Below are 23,697 nucleotides of genomic sequence, written 5' to 3'. Positions count from 1 at the left end.
CACTTCTGCCGTGAAGATTTAGCTAGCTATTTATAGCTATAAAATAAATTTAAATAGAACATTTCCAACCAAACTTTAAATTTCTAAGAGAATGGGGTAGAGAAGGTTATGATCAAGTTTAGTTCGTGAAAACGTTTTTCTCAATACTCACTGTAGTTACAGGACAAGTGTGCAAATACATAAAGAACCACACCCAGTGATTTTCAAATTTATTTTACAATTAAGTATTGTGCAAAGTGTCCAATAGCACGTATTTGGTATACCTATACCTTCGCTAAAATCATATACCAAAGTCTATCACTGGCATATTTTATTATAAAGGTATGGGGAGGGTACATGAATTTGTTGCCAGTAAGTTGTTTGTTATATCATAATTTAAAAGAATATTAAAGGTACATGGCCCCTTTTTCACGGATACATACTGTAGGCACATACATCTATAAATCGTTATTATTCTGTGCATAACAAATATTGGTTGAATAATAAACTTCAAAGCCTAACTTGAATAGTATGAATTAATAAAAAAAAAACCGGCATGCAAAATGTAAAAGAAATGTTACAATTCTGCTAGATTCTGTATGTTAATATTTTATTGATTTTTTTAACTGAGTAAACAACTGAAATCTCAATACTTGAAGGAGGTTATTAATTAATCTACCCTTAGTTTTCCACTTTTAAAATTATCTAATTTAATTTGTTATTATTAAATAACTGGTTTAAAAGCTTCGATCGACTCGTCACTAGTGAAGAGGCATAGGCGTCTCGTGAACGTAAATTTTAGCTCATTGTTGGGGAATACACTCTGACAAAAAGCGGTGATTTGTTCACAAATGTCCACACTGCCCGTTAACTACTCCGTGAAACACTGAAGGGTTGTTTACAGTTTAAAATTTAAACGTCTCAGTTATTAATTAAACGTTAAAATGTGCAAGTCAAATATTAAGAATTAAGAAGCTAAAGGCTACTCAAAAGTTCTTACATTGTTTGTTTCTTATCCTTGTCACTTGACATCACTGGCAGATGGTGAGGTTCACGTGTGACCTTGACCTTACTTACGTCGTGCTGACCTTCAGTTTTGAACAAATTACCAATATCGCTAGGGTTATTAATATTGCTAATAAATTATACATCTAACAAAAAACAAATATACTTATAATAAATATAATACATATTTCAGTAAACAAAACAAAAACAAAACACTAGTGAACGGTTGTTGGGTTTTTCAATTTATGTGGGAAATAACAGCTTATGACTTTTGATTGGAATTACGTTTTTTGACCCTTCCTCCTCACAATCTCCCACTGCGTAGTTACAACAAATTTATGTAAAACTTGCCATATTACAACATGAAATAAGCGAAGCCACGTTTAGTTATCCTTTATACATAGGGAGACTAACATGTAAAATGTACCCTGTTAAATTATATCAAATTGAAGAAACCTCGTGGATGGCCAGGTGGTGAAGGCACTGAGCTCGTGGTCGCGAATTCGAATTCCCGTCGCACCAAACATGCTAGCCCTTTCAGCCGTAGGGGCATTATAATGTGTGATCATTCCCATTATTCGTTGATAAAAGAGTAACCCAAGAGTTGGCAGTGTGTGATGATGACTAGCTGACTTTCCTCTAGTGTTACACTGCTAAGTTAGGGACGGCTAGCGCAGATAGTCCTCGTGTAGCTTTGCGCGAAATTCAAAAACAAACAAAATCTAGTGGATGTAGGGCGGGAGGACGGTGGACTGAAATAATGAACTTTGCAAATATATGTTAGCAACATTAGCATCCCATTTCTGTTATAATGCTCGCTATCTAATCAACACAATCAATGCCGTAGCCCAGATACAATTATTTTTGCTATTCTTTTTCACTGTTTGTATTTATTTATTGAATATACATAAATAATACGTGGTACTATACACATATAATGATATTTGAATATAGACTTAATAATGTTTTTTCGGTGCTTTCTAAAACAATATAATAATGTTTAAAAATGGTTTTAAATGGTTCAGATATTTAATACAGTAAAAGGAATTTTTATCGCTACAAATAACTTTTGTTCAGTGTCACAATTACGTGTTACTGCCATCTACAGTCACCAATCGTTATTAAAATAATTGTAATATTAAAACCAATAACAATAAGTAACTATATACGCCAGCTTTAGCTTTTGTAATTAGAGGGTACTGTATGTCAGTTTTAGCTTTTCTAATTAGAAGTTACTGTATGTCAGCTTTAATTTTTCTGGTTAGAGGTATGTCAGTTTTAGCTTTTCTAATTAGAGGGTCATATATGTCAACTGGATCCTCTCATTTAAAGATCGGTGGATCTCTTCCACGTAATGGACATTCTTGCAACCCACACAAACACCTTTAAAGTGATTAACTGTCAGAAATAACAGTATTATGTTAGCAACGCATTCGTGTGAAATACAACAGTTTAAAGCTGATGTAAAGTTGTTTTACAGTGGTGTAAAACAAATACTAATTAGATTTTTAGGAATTAACTTTTCCTTAAACATTGCAGTTTTCTAACTGAAACTATAGTGAACTGTTGTAAGGTGGTGAAAATATACTAATTGTATTTGGTATGATTACTAGGATTTTTTTTCCCTATAAACGAAAAGATTTCATTAAAATTTTGATTTGAAATAGTATTTCGAATTTTGGTTTTGATACGTTAGGCAAAACACAGGTAACCCTTTGCTTTTAACAAACAAGTAAATAAAAATTATGTTATGCTAACTTCGAATCTCCTAGTTGCTTAGTTGCCTCAAACGCTAAAAATCAGGTTTCGATACCCGTGGTGGATAGAGCACAGATAGCCCATTATGTAGCTTTGTTTTTAACAAACAAACAAACTTGGAATCTTTCCTACTTACTCTGTGGACTGTTTGAGGTCTCAACGTTAAAAACCAAATTTCGATAGCCGAGGCGGGTAGCTCACAGATAGCCCATTGTGTAGCTTTGTGCTTAACAAACAAGTATAAACTACGTTATGTTAACTTGAAATTCCCTGGAGGCTCAGAAATAAGTGTGAGGGTTTAAAATGAAAGAATTTGGGTGTCGACTCCCTCATCAGAGAGCTCATTCTACAGTATTGTGCCAAAATAAAACAAAAGCAATGATTTCTTGGAATTACATCGTTTTGTTATGTGTATGGTTCGTTTAATGAAGCAAGCAAACAAACAATTGTGAGTACAAATGTAATTCATAATATGATATTGATTTTGGAAAAATAAAAATCTAAAACACAGTTGACTAATTTAATAAATATTTTTCTTCATTACTTGGTGTTTTAAAATACTTCCAAGTTTGAAAGATAGATATCGCATTTCTGTTGTGCTATGTTTTTTATATGAAATTCTGGAATAAATGAGAAGACGATTTTGATTCAATTTTTAGTTAATTTAGATGAATGCTTAACATGAAGTTAAACAAGGTGAAGGAAATGACGGTTCTTGATACAATGAAATTATTTGTTATTAATCACTCTGACTACAATTAACAAACAAAGCTTTAAGTTTCGTTGTTGTAGGAATTGTTTATTTATTTGAATTTCGCGCAAAGCTACACGAGGGCTATCTGCGCTAACCGTTCTTTATTAACCAGGTGGGTTAAGGCGTTCGACTCGTAATCTGAGGATTGCGGGTTCGAATCACGGTCGCACCAAAACAGGCTCGCCCTTTCAGCCATGGGGACGTTATAATGTGACGGTCAATCCCACTATTCATTGGTAAAAGAGTAGCCCAAGAGTTGGCGGTGGGTGGTGATTACTAGCTGCCTTTCCTCTAGTTTTACACTGCAAAATTAGGGACGGCTAACGAAAATAGCCCTCAAGTAGCTTTGCGCGAAAGTAAAAAAAGAAACAAAAAACAATTTTACCATCTGAAAATGACCGAGTTACGTACGAGTCGGGTGATTTATATATATATTGAAAATATTTTCTACGTAACTTAAAGAACTGATATTGATGAGATATTGATAAGACCTAATGATAATTTGTTGGATGATGTTTGGTATTATGTTTACTGCATTTTTTCATTAATTAATATATTGATGTATTGTTATCTGTTTACACATGTGTGCATGTGTGTATGTGTGCATGAAAATATCGAATATTATTACAATGAAATGGAATTACATTTTTATTTTAAAAATAAGTTGTTTCAATTACAACATGCTTGGTTTGATGCAAACCACATGTTGAGGATATATTTTGTTTCTAGTACATGGAGAGTACTGGATGTTTGAGGTCAGTGATCTGTCAGAGCACGCACACTATCAGTTTAACTAATCAGTGAATAGTTCAGTGAGTTTATTTCTACTGTTAAGTACAATAGTACTTAATAACAGAGATCAACGAGATTTACAGATAATTCACTCGCCGAAAAATCACTCTATTAAAGTCTTAAGCGAAAAACCGGCCATTCAAAGTACTGGTATGATACGTTATGCACATATGTACTAATAAAACTCTACAGAGGTCGCTAAGATTTCCGATAGAATCATTCCAAAATTTCTTCTACACAATATTTTTTTCGTCTACTACCTACCTATCTGATCACGTCAGCCCCCAGACAATCGTACTATCACCACGGGACCTTTCCAGTTTTCATTGTAAGGGTGGAAAGTCGTTTAAACATCTATCCAACTAGTATCACTTTACGTCGATTGCAGTATTTGTTTCGATGTGGATAGTTCTTAGAGAAATTATACAAATAACTAACCACACCTACTTTTTCTTTATGGCCTGGCATGGCCAAGAGGTTAATGCACTCGACTCGTAATCTCAGAGTCGCAGGTTCGAATCCCCGTCACACCAAAATGCTCGCCTTTACAGCCGTGCGGGCGTTTTAATGTTACAGTCAATCCCACTATTGATTTGTAGAAGAATAGCTCAAGAGTTGGCGGTGGGTGATGACGCCCTCCCTCTAGTCTTACACTGCTAAATTAAAGGGCGTCTAGTGCTGATAGCCCTCGTGTAGCTTTGGGCGAAATTAAAAAAGAAACAAACTTTTCGTTTAAGTTTTTCTTCCGAATTATTTATTCATAAATTTGGAAGGGTTTTTCTTGTCTAATATTAGCCATTTTTAACTATGACATGTTTTATTATATCCTTCGCACAGTTATGTGTTTGTTAAGGGCTCGCGTACTAATTTTGAGAATTTAGTTTTGCCACCTACGTAACAACCTGTTTGTTCTTGTTGTTGTTCTTTTTCTTCTACTTCCCTTTCACGTACAGTTGCAGATTGTGAGTGAAGGTTTTTGACGTGTGATCATGTTTGGACATTTGAGTACCCTAATATGAGATGATTAAACCGAATATGCGGTGTAGCCCTGGTTTCTTTGCTTATTTATGAATTTCACGCAAAGCTACACGAGGGCTATCTGCTCTAGCCGTCCCTAATTTAGCAGTGTAAGACTATAGGGAAGGCAGATCGTCATCACCGCCCACCGCCAACTCTTGGGCTACTCTTTTACAAACGAACAGTGGGATTGGCTGTAACAATATAACGTCCTCACGGCTGAGAGGGAGAGCATGCTTGGTGTGACGGGGATTCGAGATCGCGGCCCTCAGATTACAAATCGAATGCCTTAACCACCTGGCCATGCCGAGCCGGTGTAGCTCTTACTTCTGCGTGGGGCAATCTCTTTCATCAAGGATCATGTAACTTTTCCCCCCCCGTATTGTAATGTGTGTGATAGGTGTTTTTTATAGTTTTATCATTTTTGAACTGCAACATTTGTCGTTTGTGTCAGAAGAAAAAAAGTAATATATTAAGATGGTAACATTCCATACTACACACAAACACATACAAATCAATAAACAAAAGAGCCTTAAATATTTAGGATATTTCTTTGTTTGTGTCAATGTATTTTCGATGTTCTGCCCATCGTAGGTATCAAAACCTGAATTTTATTGTTATAAGCTACGACACTGGCCGCTAAACCGCTGGAGGGCGTGTCTTTGTCTTTTTTTTTTTTTTATTAACATAAAATAACTCATTATTAAGTAAAATATAACATTGTATAGTAAATAAAACAGGGCTTATTTCATATACTTTATTTTCGCTTATCAAAGTTCAGTCAAGCAATGATCACACTTACGGTTTCGTTTCAGATTAACGATTGAGAGCTTTCACTGGCCTAGTTCTGAATAATAATCAAAAATCTTTTATTTTTAATCACCTCGTTCTTAACTGGAAAGGAATACAAGTTTCGTTGAAGGAAGAATTGAGTCAGTACATGTTTTTTTACACAGATATCTGTTAATAACCTGTTCTGTCCGATCATATACCTGCTACTGAACACTGACTTTATAATCACTTCTAATTTATTCATGACACGTGACATAATGGTTCATATGTTGTGAGATCTTGCCACTAGGTTTGATGATATCATTGCATAATTAATGAAGTAGGTTGTCGTAACTCTTATTAATAAAGTTGGTTGAAAGAAGGGTCCATGAATGGTTAATTGGATATTATCTTGGATAATATACTGTTAGGTAAAAAAAGTGGGGTGGTAAAGACCCCAGTGATTCTTCATCAGCAAGTCTGTATGCTTACCACGCTAAAAGAGACGGTAGGATATGAGAACACAGTAGATAAAAGCTTGTCATCCCAGTGACTCCCCACACTCAACTCGGAAGGGAAACAAGAATCAATTTTCGTGAGACATTTCTAATCTGGCAGGTTTAACATATATACGAAAACTACGCTACAGCATAAGGGATCCCACCTGAATTGGGAAATTCACGTGAGATTCTCTTATTTGCTTCCTCTTTTTTTCCTCCATATGGCGCTCCTGGCTCATCCTCTGTTTTGTTTTTAATTTCGCGCAAAGCTACTCAAGGGCTATCTGCGCTAGCCGTCCCTAATTTAGTAGTGTAAGGCTAGAGTAAAGGCAGTTAGTCATCACCACCCACCGCCAACTCTTGGGCTACTCTTTTACCAACAAATAGTGGGATTGACCGTCACATTATAACGCCCCCACGGCTGAAAGGGCGAACATGTTTGGTGTGATGGGCATTCGAACTCGCGACCCTCAGATTACGAGTCGAACGCCTTAACCCATCTGGCCATGCCAGGCCGCTTATTCTTCTACATGATTTTATAGGAATTTTTCAACTAACCATGACTTTCAGCATTTTTCGTTTGTGATGCTAAATGTAAATGACCTTTTTCATTGTGCTAATACTGCGTATTTCTGCAACTTTAATTAATATAAATCTTAAGTGGACATGGTGTGGGAATCTCAGATCTCTCGACCTTTGTCGCATAAATCAAACAAACTCGCGATTTGTAAAACATGTAAACAGATGAACATACTAAACTCTTCGGCCTAACAAGAGTAGTCCAAGAGTTGGCGGTGGGTGCTGTTTGCGAGTTGATTTCCTTCTAATATACCAATTTAAAATTACCTTCAACTAGCGCAAATATCACTTGTATAATTTTGTGCGAACACCCGAAACAAACAAGTATAACAGGTAGATTAACATATCTATTCAGCGCCTCGTAAACAGTACAAACTTTCTGAGTGAAACCATAGCATTTTTAAAAAGTCCAAACACCGTCCCAAGCTTCTACCTGACGCAGAAAACGCTGAAATGCAAATAACTTTCTAAAAAGCAAGCCTCATGAAGATATGAAACTGTAACATGTAAAGTATAATAAAGTTGTATTTTTCTGACCTGTGGCTAGTTAGTAATGTCTCAAGCAGAAGTTGTTGATTAAACTACATTTTCTCTGTCTCTCTCTCTTTTTGTAAAGTTTCCCCTCGGTGGACTCCGCAGATAGCCCAATAAAGCTTTGCTATATGAAAATACACATATGCACTCTTTTTGTAAAGAATATATTTAATGCAAATATTTATGAATAACAATACAACTTCGATACCCGTAATGGGCAGAACACTTATAGCCAATTATATAGCTTTGTGGTTAAATCAAACAAACCATAACATTAGCATTTCGAAAAAAAATCATAATATTTCGTCACATATATTGTATATTCACCCAATCAAACCAGAGATGTCTCTGATCATGTACAACTAGTCTTGGTAGAATGAAGAAAACGGAAACATAAAAACATCCTCGTGTGTTTTTTACTTCTTATTTTACACAGTATTCACATTTCATCTTACAACCAAAAACATTCATGGCATGACCAGATGGTTAAGGCGCTCATCTCATAATCTGAGGGTCGCAGGTTCGAATCACCGTCACATCAAACATGATTGACCTTTCAGCCGTGGGGGTGTTATAATGTGCAGTCAATTCCACTATTCGTTGATAAAAGAGTAGCCCAAGAGTTGGCGGTGGGTGGTGATGACTAGCTGCCTTCCCTATAGCCTTACAGTGCTAAATTAGGGCCGGATAGCGCAGATAGTCCTCGTGTAGCTTTGCTCGAAATTTAAAACAAACCAAAAACATTGATTTAGGCCTTCACCTTGGACGCACAATACACTTACATATTACCGATTGTTGTTTATATCTTTCCTTTTTAAGTATTATTATTTTTATTTAAGTTTATACTTTCAAAAGGCTTAGTATGTCTCATTTAGAGCTTATACAAAAGATTTCACATAATATATTACTTTCTGTAGCCAAGTCTATATGTTTGTTAGAGGGATTACTTTTACCAGCTGTATGTGTTTCTTATAGAGTTTACTTACAGTAAAAGTGTTTATGTTTGTTAGAGATCACATATTATGTTTAGCGTGTTATTTCCATCGCACTACATTTAACAAATTTTGATACATACATATATATATAAAGAAGAAGAAAAAAAACATTCATTTTAAAATTAGAAACATTAATATATTACGACAAAGAATGAAAAGAAGCTTTGGTGTTCGCTCTTATTTGTATAGATTAGAGTTAGTGATTCTACTCAACTGGGTTTACAAGTATATTAGTTTTAGAGGCTTTCATTTGACCTATCTACATTGTTCAATGGCCTGATGGTTAGAGCTCGTATTCTACGCATTCGAATTCCCAACACCGAACACGCTTGCCATTTCAGTCGTGGGGTATTTATAATTCGAGGGTCAATCCCATTATTCGTAGCCCAAGAGTTGGCGGTGTGTGATATTGACTTAGCAACCTTTCCTTTAGCCCGAAACACTTAGGTGATAAATTAGTGACGGCTAGCGTAGATAGCCTTCGTGTAGCTTTGCGCGAAATTCAAACGAAACAAACGAATCAGCAGTGGGGACGTTATCACCTCACTGTTATTCCCATTATTCGTTGATATGTAGGAGTACAAGAGATGGCTGTGCGTGATAATTATTAGCTCATTTTAGTTCTGTTACTTCTAAATCAGAGACAGCTGGCGTTGAAGAAAAAGAAATTCTGAAGATCGCCGTGGTGGTGTGAAAACTATGTAAATACTTCTATAGAAGTCATGGTAAGAAAAACAAATAGCAACACAAGTTCCCTGAGGCTCATTTCGTGACGAATATCTTGATATCTTTATAAGACAATAACTGTCGCCCTAAATATTTGTTGTTATACGAATCTCCCCGCTATCTTGATCTTGAATAAGCTAACAATATCACCTTTCCATTACAGAAATCACGATAACAAAGAAGATACATTTCCAGCTCATTAGCCCGAGGAAGGAAAGAGAGTGGTAATATTTGTTTACATAAGATGACATTGTAACTGGAAATCGAGATGGTGTGCCCTATTCATTGAATAATTGTGAAAGTAAGGGCTGTCAATGCTCATAAACGTATTATTTAGATGATAAGTCAATTAATTATGACAGGAGTTGTTGTTTTTCATTCATTTTTCTTTTTAATAGTGTTTCAGGTACAGATTTGAGCCACTAAGTTAGAAGATGTAACACACAGTTTTGTCTATATATTCAGTAAGTCTACAGTGTCACTGCCTGTTCTATATCGCACTAACCACCTGACCATGTCGGACCCCCACGACTGAAAGGGAGAGCATGTTAGGTGCTGAGATATGAGCCTGCGACCCATAAATCACGAGTCAAACGTCCTAACCACAAATAGAAAGATAAAACAAAGGTTTCAACTGTAGCTTTACTGAAAACATGCACGTAGATATATATGTCTTGTTTTTTAACAAGTAGGATTCTTTAATCTGTTTATATAAAAAGTTATTTTTTCTTGGACACTAAATTAGTTCCAGTGAATAATCTAATATCATATTTTGCCCCCACCCCAGTAGCTCAGCAATAAGTCTACGGATTTATAACGTCAAAAGTCTGGCTTCCATACCTTGATACCTGTGGCTGTCATGGATCAGATGTCCATTTTTATCAGTTCACACTCACAAGAACAATAATTTCATATTTGAGCAGCAACGCTTGATATGAAGAAATTACTATTATCAGTTTAAAAAGGTCTATCTGGCTTCTTTGATTCTCTATACTTAGATTATTATAGGTCGAGGAAAAGAAGAGTCATTACATTATTAACGTGTTTCTTGTGGTGACCCAAGCATAATAGCAGACACCAATATCTCAGGAACACAGAATAAGAACATTATGCTGGTCTTAGGACGACGTTCGATCGAACTCGCTTCCTCCTAATTAATTATATTTTAAATAAGTTAACTATAATGTCTTTTCGCGGGAGCACAAACATTCTGTTATAAATTTCAACGCTCACTATAACTTTTTACCTTTCCAGTGCAATGCGGTATATATATACACACACACACACACATACATACATAAAGATTAAAAATATCATTTACACAACTCCTAAATCACAAAAAAGTCAAATTGTTTCATCTGTTAGGCTTACTGTACCATTGCCATTTTCCATTTTTGTTTAATTTCACAGACACCTAGCAGTATTTCACAGAAACTTAGTGGTATTTTGCTGTTTTCTGGAATATAAACAAAAGAATACTAGACCGTTTTCTGACAGCAGAGTGCTGTAACCCTGAATGAAATTCAATCGCTTCTGTTATGACGGTTATGGTGAATCTGGTTGAGAACCCAGGAAAATATGGCGATTTTATATGAATTTATAGGTGTAACAGGGATTCTACTAGGACAATAAAGATTGTGTATACTGAAAGGTCATGTAATACATCGTATACGAAGTTATAAAAATGTATTTATTATGAGTAAGTAACGAAACGCTATTACTTAAAGTGGTTTTATTTTACTTCAATTCAGCGTGTGTTAAAATTAAACTGTGAAAAGTTTAAACGATAAAACTCATCTGTTAATATTAATATTGTAGTTGGGTAATCCCTTCAAACAAGCCCGTGTAATGAAACACTTTATGACGAAACATAAACTCCAGAAAATATTCAACTTAGAAAAAAGTATAACTTTTGTAACAAAATATATGCTGTATATTTGTTTAATAACAGCAGAACTTACCATAGAAGTATTATACATTTTTATTTAAATAAAAGTACATTAGGTCTTGTGGGAACCTTAAGAAGTCCTAATCGCGTTCTTCTTTACGAATACAAAGTTTAGATCTATTTTACAAATAGATCAAAGTCAAAAAGTAATTGTTTGTTTATGAATTTCGCCCAAAGCTGCACGAGGGCTATCTGGGCTAGCCTCCCTAATTTAGCAGTGTAAGACTAGAGGGAAGGCAGCTAGTCATCACCACCCACCGACAACTCTTAGACTACTCTTTAACCATTGAATAGTTGGATTGACCGTCACATTATAATGCCCCCATGGCTAAAAGGGCGAGCATGTTCGGTGTGATGGGGATTCGAATCCACGACTCTCAGGTTACGAGTCGAGTGTCTTAACCACCTAACCATACCGGGCTTATTAAAAAGTAATGAAATATAACTTGAAATTTTGGGTTCTTCTAGCACGTGTTAATTTTCTGATGGTATTGTTCACAAATATCTTAGAAAAGAATCCCGCTCTCCATGGCATAATAACATAAGCAGGTAACAATTAGATGTCAACAAAATCCACACTTTAGTCTTAACAAAGAACGCAGAGAGTAACAAAAGATATCCAATCTTCGATAGTTCCAAGAAACATTTTTCCAAAGCACCTGGTGCACCACCCGGAAAGCATTCCATTTATTGATTTACCAAAAACTGATTCAGGAAAGAGAATATAAAATAGATTGGTTAACTTCGGAAAGCTTTAAAAATAAAAAAGGAACTGGTCAACCATAACACCTCTATCGAAAAACTTCACTTGTAGCCAGGTTTATGGAACTGATCCATCAGAGCACGTGGCTAAATTCCTTACTAGAAAGTCATTTTGAGCAACTATTCGTTCTGTAGTTAAAAACCACCTAAGTTAACAGGCAAATAGTTCAAATGTCCTACTAATAACAATGTTTTGTCACCTAATGATATAAGCCATGAATATCTTTTTACTGGCAGATAAAAGCCTTCTCCATCTCAATGTTAAGTCCAAAAATGTGTTTATGTCATTGAACGAGGGAATATTTAAGGTTGTAAAAGAAATCAAAATTTATAGATTAACGAGTTGTTTAAATATAGCGTAAAAACTGAACAAGTAATAGTAAAACATTTGTAGATTCTCACTATAACAACAAGAAAAATAAGCCACTCCCCCATCCATTTCAAAACGAGATTTTGGACAGAAACAAATAGATCAAAGAATATTTTATTTTGCAGCTAAGTGGACTTTCATTTTGATTATGTGTTGTTGAATTTACAAAACTGTGAACGAATTTAACGAAGACTAAACGATGAACTGGTGATATGAAGAGATTAAAACTGTGGAAAATTGGTTTCCAAAATATAATGTATGAATACTGTACAATAGGGATGGATGGATCTTAAATGTTGCTGCTTGTATAACATTACAAACATAAAAAATAATCTTGCGTTTTATCTAATAAAATATTAAATTGTTGTTGTTGTTTTTATTTTAGTCAATGCTTTAAACTATTATTTCGACAGTTTTCCTTTTTTTTTTTCTGCGACAACTTTTGCCAGATTCCTTCTAAATTTAACATTGCGCAGTGATAAAATTATATATTTACTACTAGCGATGGACATAGTGCAGATAGACAAAAGAGGCTTTACTCTTGCCGCTACGCAACGTTTGTTCATCATCTTGATTGAAAAGCGATAGTTTCCAACCATGCATTGATTGAAGCAAAGAGTTATATCAATACAATCTTTTTAAGGGCTGTATTGCTATAACAGCAGTTACATAATGCCATCCTTTGTGCGGTAGTGAACTGATCCAACGAAGATGACAGGGACAAAGAAAAGTTTTTTCTTTTCTTTTTCTGCTTACCTAAAGTGATCGAAAGTCAAAGACAGAAATCCAGACAGATATCAAAGATAAAGAAACAAATGCCCGTGTTTTGCCATGGCTGATATTAGAAAATAGCAACGTTTAAATTAGACTCTGTACACTTCACTGATGGTAACTTTAAAACTCTGTTTAAATGTAAACAGTTTTTAGTTATAACAGTAACAGTTCAACGCAGTAATTTTGCATAGGAACAATATTTATATCTTTTAAGAGTTATAGTTTACATGTCGAAAGCTAGCAAAGCTTTATAATTTATGATGAAAAGCACCTTAACTTTAGATAGTTTTCATTCACATTCCTTCTGATTTATTTCCATTGCGAGTCGTATTAGCAAGAATTTCAGATCCTTTTATTAGGTATTTTAGGTCTTATATCTATTTGAGTCTGTATTTCTCAACACAGGCCATGATTTGATGATTTTATCCTCGTGTTTAAGGTTGGTTGATTAGCAGAGGACCCAAATTAAGCCTTCTTTTGCTACGAAAAAGACCGAGAGGAACTGAAACAGTATTATTGAAAAGTTTATGAAGGAAGAATAATAGAAAGCATACGGTTATGCGCGAAAACTAACCTTCACCTAGCAAGTCTGAATCTGATATAAAGTAATTGTTATTACTGCAGTTGAAATATCTTGAACCCAACTATCAACCAGGTTAGCGAAGGCCTCTTTGCCCTTGTCAACTTTCAGTTCTTGTATTGTGTATCAGTTTGGAGTATCTATCACGATTTCTGCGGTTCTTGTATTTGGTAATAACTTTACAACATGGCCCTTTATATATTTTATTAATGAGCAGTTTCCTCAATTAACAACAATTTTGTCAAGTATCTAGCCAGTGACTTAACACCTAACGTGCTGAAATACGATTGTTTCCCGACATTCTTAGACCTTTCTGTTGTTTTATCCGTCAAGATGGCGCCGTATCATAGTTTTTAAGACACTTAAGACGTCAGTAAGAATCTTTTACCAAGCTTTTTGTGTGGTTTTGAGCTTACAGTGCAATATTTGACATGATTATTCTATGGTTAGAATAGAAAAAATAAACTACATTGGTAACGTACATCTTTCTTTAATAGATTCTTTTGAATTACCAGGTAAAATTAATTCAAAGTCCAGTCCACGTAACATATAACTTATTTATAATAAGTATAACTAAAACGAATAAGTTCATTTTATCATTTAACGTTTCTTAAAATTAGAACACTGGTACTACCACACATTTGCTGTAGGCAAATGATGTTAACCAGCACAAAATAAAACTTACTTGTTCAAGGCATCAGTGATAGCTGATACATTAACAATTTCACTCTTGTTAAGTGTTAGGTCTTGAAAAACGAATAAATTATTTTTAATGAAAACTTAATTAAGGTAATAAACGTATCATTTCGCTCAGTAAATCCAGAGTAAAAATATTTGGTGTTGTGGTTAATTGAAACTACACAGTGAGCTATCTCTGAGCTTTCCACCACGGATATCGAAACCCGATTTTTAGCGTCGTGAACCTACTGACTTACAACTGTTTTAACCTTTGCTAACTAAAATCAAGGTGATCACAAACCTGAAAAACTTGGAAAACCTTATAATCGATGAAGAGGTTAAAAGGTCCGGAGAATTTAGAGAAATTAACTGCGGACCTGAAAAGTTAAGTAAATTTTTATTTTTCTCAGAACTTATACATACAATGAAACCATGTGACATAGTGATGCCAGTTACTAATGTAACTTAGCATTACTCTGGTCAGGTAGCAGTAGTACAAGTGAGGGGGGCATTTCTCAGCTCAGAAGAACCACATTGGCTATATGTAATAAGGGGAGCAATAAGTTATACTGGAAAACATGGACTTCACCGAGTAAGTTGACACCCAGAGTTAGGGATCTAGGAACAATGGGCGTAACGAATATTTTACTTTGTCTTTCAACGTCTTCCAAGATTGAGCGAATCTGTCGTCAAAACTGATAGTGACTTATTGTTTTTGATATACAGTATGTGAATAAAATGTCACATTAGAAGGGATTTTTAAAATTTTCTAAGATAAATGACCAAGTAAGTAGGCTTCCCTTCCCAGTCTCACACTTTAACCACTGTCAATTATCATGTTATTTTACCAGGTTATAATTATCTAATCTGTTAAATATAATGATAAATTAAACATTATTTTATAAGTAAAACGCAATATTTTATTGTTCGCCGTTGAAGACCTTGTCTTATAATATCGTATCTAACTACCTCAGTGGCTACGTTTACGAATTAACAACAACATATTTTTAAAATCACAAAATTGGCTAAAAACGGTTATTGCTTTTTCATGTTTTTGTTTTTTATGCACAAACATACAATCTGCGTTACTGTCCATCGCGAATAATAACCCGGATTTTAGTGTTGCAATTCTCGTCATGTTGGTGATATATGTTTATTCATTCATATTCCTAATAGTGGTAATGCAGCTAAAATAATTCGAGCAAAACCACATGAGGGCTATATGCGCTATCCGTTCCTAATTTAGCAATGTAAGACAAGAGTGATGGCAGCTAGTCATTACCATCCATCGCCAACTCTTGAGTTACTCTTTTGCCAATGAATAGTGGGACTGACTGTCACGTTATAACGCTCCCACAGCTGAAAGGTCAACCATGTTTGGTGGGATGGAAATTCGAACCTACGACCCTCAGATTATGCGATGAGCACCATAACCACCTGTCCGTCTAATTTTTTTTTTTTTCATTAACACATTCGTATACACGTATATAAAATATAGGTCATTCAATTAATTAATTCAAAATTACTATGGAATCAAAATTTCGTGAATCTGTTGAAACTGAAAAAGAACCATTGATTATATTAAGAATTATGAATTCGGTTTACATAGTCTTTCGGAATTTTTTTTTCCTCTTTCTCTCGTATTGTTTCTTGACAGTTAATTGAAAGTCTATGCATGTACGGATTTCACTGCTTTTCCTTGAGTAAATGCAATTCGTGTTTTGCTATTTATTTTCTCTGTAGATCATGGTAAGTCAGTGGATGTTGTACCACACTATTATATTGATAGTAAATGTGTTTTTGTTTTTTAACATAATTATACCATATCATAATTACGTGGAATTTACCATGGAACTCTTTCTATCCATTTTTATTTGTAAATTGATTTGTAGAAAGCAAATAAACAAACGAATAATTTTCATGTTTAAGTACGTATGTAGTAGATAGAAGAGCAAAGAATACAACAGATAGAATAATTTGTGCAAGCGTTGTAGGATTTATTTTCTTTACTCTTTTTCTTTTGTTTTTCAGCTGTCTTAATTTTAATTGGTGGCGCCATCTATCCCAATGGATGGGGAACTAGGGAAGTTCAGGAAGTGTGCGGAGGAATTTCTGATTCTTATTTTTTAGGTAAATTGAATTTCATTAAATAATTAATGTTGAGTTTCAGTATGAAGAAATGTATTACATTATGAAAAATATGAAATACTAGACATTTACAGCTTACAGCTCATACTATATTTTTTACCTTTTTACATTTGTCATTGTAACTTAATTTGTTTGTTTCATGTCCCGTCCCCGTAAGTAGAATTTCGATATCCATGGTCGGCGCAGCACAGACAGCTCATTGTTTAGCTTGTTGTTAACAAAAAATAAACAATTGTTTCATATTCGGCATACTACTGGTCTAAAATAAATATTTTGAAATAGCCAAAGGAACTCTTAGTAACGAAATTGTAAATCTAGTCAAAATTAGAGTTTATCAAAGTAAGACTTTAGAGTAGTCAAATGCACATTAACTGTATTAACCACGACTTAGTTTTACAAACTCTTCTTTAAAATAATAATAGCGAACTTAATTTCAAAAACTCTCTGAATTTTTACTTGTGTCGTTAAAAAAAAGAGAGTTTAATTTCTTGTTTGTTGAATTTCGTGCAAAGCTATTTGAGGGCTACCTGCGCTACCTGGACCTAACTTTAAAATAATAGATTAGATAGCTATTCAACATCACTCATTGTCGACTTTTTGACTACTCTTTACCAATAAATAGTAGGATTAACCGTCGCATTATAACGCTACCCATATTTGAAAATGTGCAAAGAATTTGCACATCTAGCGAAACCAAAGCCAAGGGAACGGGCTTGGAGAAATACTTAGTTTTTAAGTACGTATGTACGTGATGCTTCTGCTATCCTAGCTCTCATGATTCGTCCTCACACACGTGATAGTGATGACGTGTACAATTTTAATACACCTCCCTTGATTATTTCCCCGCTGATTTCTCCAAGCCCGTTCCCTTGGCTGTGGTTTCGCTAGATAGTAGATAGGGACAGTGGGAATCTCGTTAATCCATTCATGCGCGTCACTAATTAGATGACGAGGCATTTGGCTATCGATATTATACAATTACCCAATTTTACGTCAGAGTCGACGATATCGACAGATGCCGATAGTGAAGACGCATAGAGATCAATTCATTTGCACATTATACCTACATTGGTCTAACGACAAGAGGCTGTTTTATGACTTCGTCATGTGTTGTGGGCGGTAATTGCCTTACCAGGCGAGGTGTTTTTCATTGTTCGCCTTCCACAACACATCTAGAGTGTAAAGCATCGCACGTCGGCACAAGAACTCTTCAAAATATTTAGATCTTATGTCCAGGTCCGCTAGTACTTCCGTGTTTCTCGGATACCAGGCACCGCGGGCACCAATTAATAAACCGTGGAAAACAATAGAAGTTGCACCAGTTAGATTTTTAATTTGTGGTGCGAGCTCTTCATAGCGGGCGACCTTGGAATTATATGCTTCCTCTTGGGAGCTATACATGAGTTCGTATCGGATCGTCACATCAACAACCACCGCTTTATCCTCACGATGGAAGATCAGATCCGGTCTCCGACGTTCACCATTGCCTGTCTCAATGGTGGGTTCTACGAGTACTTTCCACCCTTTACTTACACATTCTTTTACTAAATGGTCACAACTCTTGTTGTGACGCCGTGTCCTCATAGATTTTAATTTGGGACATTGACCACTAGGATGACATATGGTCTCTCTCGGGGCAGAACAACCTCGGCATTTCGCAACTTCTTTGTTCGTACTCCGATTCCCTCGACTGAGGGCTTCCCGTGTGGGGTATACATTTGCCCTCAAAGCAAGACACTTCACCCAGTGGTGGTCCTTCATTCCCACTGGTTTAGGTAACCAGTGGTTGGCAGAACTTGAACCTTTGAAGAGACTTACACCGTGCCCTTGCAGGGCAAGACCTTCCCAGCGCTTCCTTTCCATATCCCTCCAATTAGAATGATATGTCCCAGAAGTCTGTTCGGGCTTAGGGATCGGAAGTCCCGCCTTTAAGGCAATTCCTTGGATGTTATCGATTAAGTTATCAGCTTCGGCTAAATATCTAATAGTTTTGTCCGTTGAATGGACATGCCTTAATCCTGTCTTGATCTTAAGAGTTGGAATCAGAGATTCCAACTTGACAAGTGCTAGGCCACTGTCTCGATAACGGGAATAAAGTAACCCGTCGGTCGTGCAAGGCGGAAGATGACACCAGCTCTTCACGGCCTTTTTAATTAGATTGTCCATTTCTCTCAATAATTTACCACTCGATGCTCCCAATTCGAGTTGGTAAAGGAGCCCGGTACCGCAAATCGGTTGAGAATCTCAACACGTTGGTGTGGTTTTAGCGGTACCCTCGAGATGTTATCTATCCATTTCTCGAGGAGAGGAAGTACAGGCTCGCTGTACACCCCGGTCCATGGACAGACATTGGCCCCTAGATAACGGTAAGATTGTTCGGGTCCGATCATCGGGTGTCCTTCGCCATTAACTGTCCATGGTGAACAATTATTGACGGTAAAGGTCTTACTGGACCCCCTAATCAGCATACCGTCACTCTTCGAGATGTTCAGTGAGAGGCCGTTACCCAAACAGTAATCGTTCACGGTGTTCAACATTTCCTGTAAGCTAGCATGGTCTTTTGCCAGCACTGCCATATCATCAGCATATGCCAAGGTAGAAACTGGGTCCAGCTTCTTATTTAGCGATATGCCTCGGCCAACCTCTTCGATCTTACGGATGAGAGGATCCATGGCAATGTTGAACAAAATAGGAGACATGGGGTCCCCTTGTTTTACGCCTCTGAGGAGGCGAATAGGTTTGGTATTCTCGATACCAACCCTAAATGTCGTTACACCATCTTGATACATGTCCCCTACAAGTCGGACGAAATGTGGGTGGACATGAAATCTGGCAAGGCTGGCTAGAAGATGTTAGTGGCCAACCGTATCAAAGGCTTTACACAGGTCTAGAAAGGCCATAGCCAGAGTCCCATGTCGCTTGGCTTTCCTCATGATGGAACGGAGCAGGAAGATGTTGTCTCTGCAACCCGCTTGAGGAATAAAACCGCGCTGTCTGGGATTTATCTGCACGGCCTGCTCGAGGCGACGTGCCATAATCCTGGAATATAACCTAAGCACGATAGAGGATATCGTGATAGGTCTCCAGTTTTTGACCTCGTGCAGATTACTCGATCCTTTCGGAAGGAGCACCGACTTATTGACCTTCATGCATTCAGAAATGCGGCCCGTGAATAACCAGATGTTATACAGACTTGCCAAGGAGGCGTCGATACCATACTTAAGGCGGTAGAGTAAGAAAGGAAGAGTGATCTTATCGGGACCGGGGGCCCCTCTCTTCATGCCTCGAAGTGCCTGACTCACTTCGGTTGATGTTATTGGTTCCAGAATATTAGTGTTGTCTACCCTGGGTGGAAATGGACAGCCGTCAAAATTGACGTCATTATTCGCAACACCGTAGACCTGATCGTAATGGTCTTTCACCTGATCTTTACTGAGGGGACATCTGACAGCATCCCGGCCATCTAATATCTCCTCAGCTAGGCGTTTCCGTTCGAAATCGAACATTTTCTGGAACCTTTTAAAGCGTTCTACCCTGTGGAACCGCCTCTTGTATGGCCTTCGAGCAGGATTAATGACTTTAAGAGCCTGCGTCGAAGTTCTCTCGTTTCTCCATGTTGTCTGAGAATGGGCGATCTCGTCAACCCATGTTTTGGTCACAACTTCGACCTCCTGCCAGGTTGCTTCGTCGAGTCCCTTCTGATCTCTCAGCTGACATATGTACGAGCAGAACTTAGAACTCCGGTCGTGGATATTAATCCCTTCCCAGTCGAGCTCCTCGTACTGAACGACGTCAGCAGGATCTCCACGACTCTTGATGGTGTGTGAAGCAGTGCAGACGGGCGGTTTTTGTTTATTAAGATCTCGGCGTTTGTCAGAGATCTGTTTTGGAGTTTTGCCGGGTAGATGTTCTGCACAGAGAACATTGATGTTCTTTTGGCCCGAGTATACTACTACCATCTCTCGGAGGGTTCGTACTTCTTCCTCGGACCAGACTACCTGGCGCGGGCGCTCCGACGACGTCCGAACTCCAGTCATTTGAATGCGCTCGGCATTCCGAATCCTTGGATGTTTATGTCTCTTATGCTGAGACACGCCTGATTTGGTCTTAAATTTCAGGCCGCAGACTTCACAGCCAAAGCTGGAAGACTGACTGGCGAACGCTACGAAACGCCGATAGGGACATTTCGGTATATGACATGCGATAACATGATGGTGGCTATCGTCTTTTCCACAAAACATACATCTCGCTTGTGCCACCGAGTTATGAACATTTGCCAGATGGTCCGCAAATCTAGGAAAACTCGTAAACTCGAATGGACACTGGTCGCAAGCCAAAAGTTTATTCTTAGAGGGTAGGTTAACAAATACTGTCCTCCCTACCCTTTCAACCGTCAATTCCTTGTCACAAATCGGTAAATCTGTCCTTTGTCCCTTGTTGACTATGGGACTGTAACTTAAGCCGTCCACCTCTGAGGTTCGGCTGTTTAAAGACTCTATTTCCTCATTTTCAGAGGATTCATAACTTTGGCCGTCCACCTCTGTGGTTCGGCATCTGCCTCCCCTGGCAGTCTGACTAGTTGCAATCAAAACACCTTGGATATGTGTCTGGTTGTTGGAATAGGTTTCATTCAATACCTCTATTCCGGATGTTACGCTTTCCTCTCCATCGACGCCGGGGAATCGCTCGGAAGCTACCATCCCCGGGCGGTGCCAAGTAGCATGGGTTTGGCCGTCGCCCTGGCACCCCACGAACGCCAAACCATAGCTTTTATCATTAATATTTCTTTCCATATCTAAAACAACCAGCTCTGATGTAGGGTAGGTCAGTCCCTACAAAATGCTAATACAGGGTAGGGCTGCAACCTCCTACCGGGCACCCAGATAGCTAGCGAATTCGGTGAGTCCTCGCCACGGTTTAAAAGGTTTTCCTTCCTTTGTCTGGAGCTGACTGCCCCTGCCTTTGGACATATGATGGTCGGCGAGCCCATCATACGGGTTTTTAGTGTTCTCCTTCACGTGTGGAGGATTCAGTTACAGGGGACCCTGTATCCAGCCGCACCGCTGGGAGGTACCTCCACGGGCAGTACGTTGGCAATGTTTTATGGCTCTGTAGAGAGTCAATCCGTCACTATTTAGATGACGAGGCATTTGGCTACTCAAGAGAGTCAATCCGTCACTATTTAGATGACAAGGCATTTGGCTACCCAAGAGAGTCAGAGTTACTCCCGCCGTTTACCCGCGCTTGGTTGAATTTCTTCATTTTGACATTCAGAGCACTGGGCAGAAATCACATTGCGTCAGCACCGTCCGACGGCCAACCTTAAGAGAGTCATAGTTACTCCCGCCGTTTACCCGCGCTTGGTGCAGTGAGAACAAGCTTGTTCGGTGAGAGGATTCGAACCCGCTGATTCAAAGTCGAACGATCTAATCACTACACCTGAAAGGAGCCAAGCCTAAGTTTTGTCTACTGTCAAGTAAGGTGTTCAATCTTAGAAATTGCATATGATTATTGCTTTAGTTTAAAATTAGATTTTTTTTTCTGGCCGAAAAACTTTCAACAAAAACCTGACCGAATTCCCAGAAAAGAAGCGATTTCTGCCTCAGTTCTTTGAAAAAAAAACCCGTCCCCGGGGGTTCAGCGGTAAGGCAGAGATACTGCTAAATATTGGGCTTTGATTCCCACGGAGAGTTGAGCACAAATAATTTATTTTGTAGGTTTGCGCTTTACAATAAACAAACAAATTCTCTGAAAAAAGAAGGAATTTGAAGATTGAAAATAAAGGTTTTTATTGTTTTTTATGTATTTTAATGTAATATTTATTACTATTTACACAGGCAGGTGGCTCAGTCTAGTACAAGAGCTGAATAGCAGTTCAGTATTTCGCCACTTTAAGTTTAGTTTGGTTTGTTTTGAATTTCGCGCAAAGCTAAAGGGAAGGCAGCTAGTCATCACCACCCACCGCCAATTCTTGGGCTACTTTTTTACCAACGAAGAGTGGGATTGATCGTCACATTATAACGCCCACACGGCTGAAAGGGCGAACATGTTTGATATGATAGAAATTTGGACTTGCAACCCTCGGATTACGAGTCGAGTGCCTTAACCACCTGGCCATGCTGGGCCCTCGCTACTTTAAGAGAACGTTGAAGAAAATTATTGAAAATTTTCAATGAATTAATTATGGTGTAAATAAAGAACTGTTTCATATCTTTTGGTCTGAGCACTGATGTGCTTCCTCCAGTCAAAATGACGCTTGTCTTAATATTTGCAAACTCATTAACAGGAATTAGGAATTTACGTGATGCTTCTGCTATCCTAGCTCTCATGATTCGTCCTCACACACGTGATAGTGATGACGTGTACAATTTTAATACACCTCCCTTGATTTGACCCCCGCCCTTTGTATAACAAAGTGATGAACGAGCGCTCTTACCAACTAAGTTAAAGGCAATTTTTCATCCTGTCTACTAGAATTCTGCAAAGAAAGGATCCACTGGTTTAAGCATTCCTTATCTCCACATTTTGGTCCTAGCACGCGCTCGTTCTTTTGAGTTAACTGTCAGCGATAATGGAGTATTATAAACTTTAGTTTGCCCTTGTCTAGGACATATTTTCCTAAAAATCGATGTAAATCTGTGACAAATGAAAATTCCGAAAATCACAGTCTTGGTGAAAAAAGGAAAACATGGTTTTAGCTCATTAGGCTGACATTTTAATATTAATTATTGATTGTAGGAACAACGCTTTTGTTTTAGTAACGTTTAGTAACGTTTTATTCCTCTGATTTAGTATTAGGATGTTTTTACTTACATTATTTTCACCATGAACTTTTCTTACTAACGTATTATTTATTTGTTATTTAGGATCATTAATATTTTTCATTTCTAAACTCTAGCTAATCCATTAACAGCACGTGGATGTTCTTGTTAGATGTTGGTATTTCAGATATATCTCACGAGAAGGTCATAGCAAGCTACATTTTGATTGGTGACAAGAATGTATCGGTAATCCAACTAACGATAAA

At 37.3% G+C, this 23,697-nt stretch overlaps 1 protein-coding gene across 2 annotated transcripts in view; it reads left to right on the top strand.

Moving 5' to 3' along the window:
- LOC143253362 (LHFPL tetraspan subfamily member 6 protein-like) overlaps nt 1-23,697 on the top strand; it is a 56,907-nt gene that overhangs the window by 30,094 nt on the left and 3,116 nt on the right. The window contains exon 2 of one of the 2 annotated variants that reach the window (XM_076507123.1): nt 16,554-16,652. The exons of the other annotated variant lie outside the window; for it this stretch is intronic. Within the exon in view, the coding sequence (XP_076363238.1) occupies nt 16,554-16,652 (99 nt within the window). The remainder of the gene's footprint in view (nt 1-16,553; nt 16,653-23,697) is intronic. 2 annotated transcript variants of the gene reach the window in all.

This window comes from Tachypleus tridentatus, chromosome 6 (genome assembly GCF_004210375.1).
Source record: "Tachypleus tridentatus isolate NWPU-2018 chromosome 6, ASM421037v1, whole genome shotgun sequence".
Lineage (NCBI taxonomy): Eukaryota > Metazoa > Arthropoda > Merostomata > Xiphosura > Limulidae > Tachypleus > Tachypleus tridentatus.
This window is presented reverse-complemented; position numbering and strand designations above follow the sequence as displayed.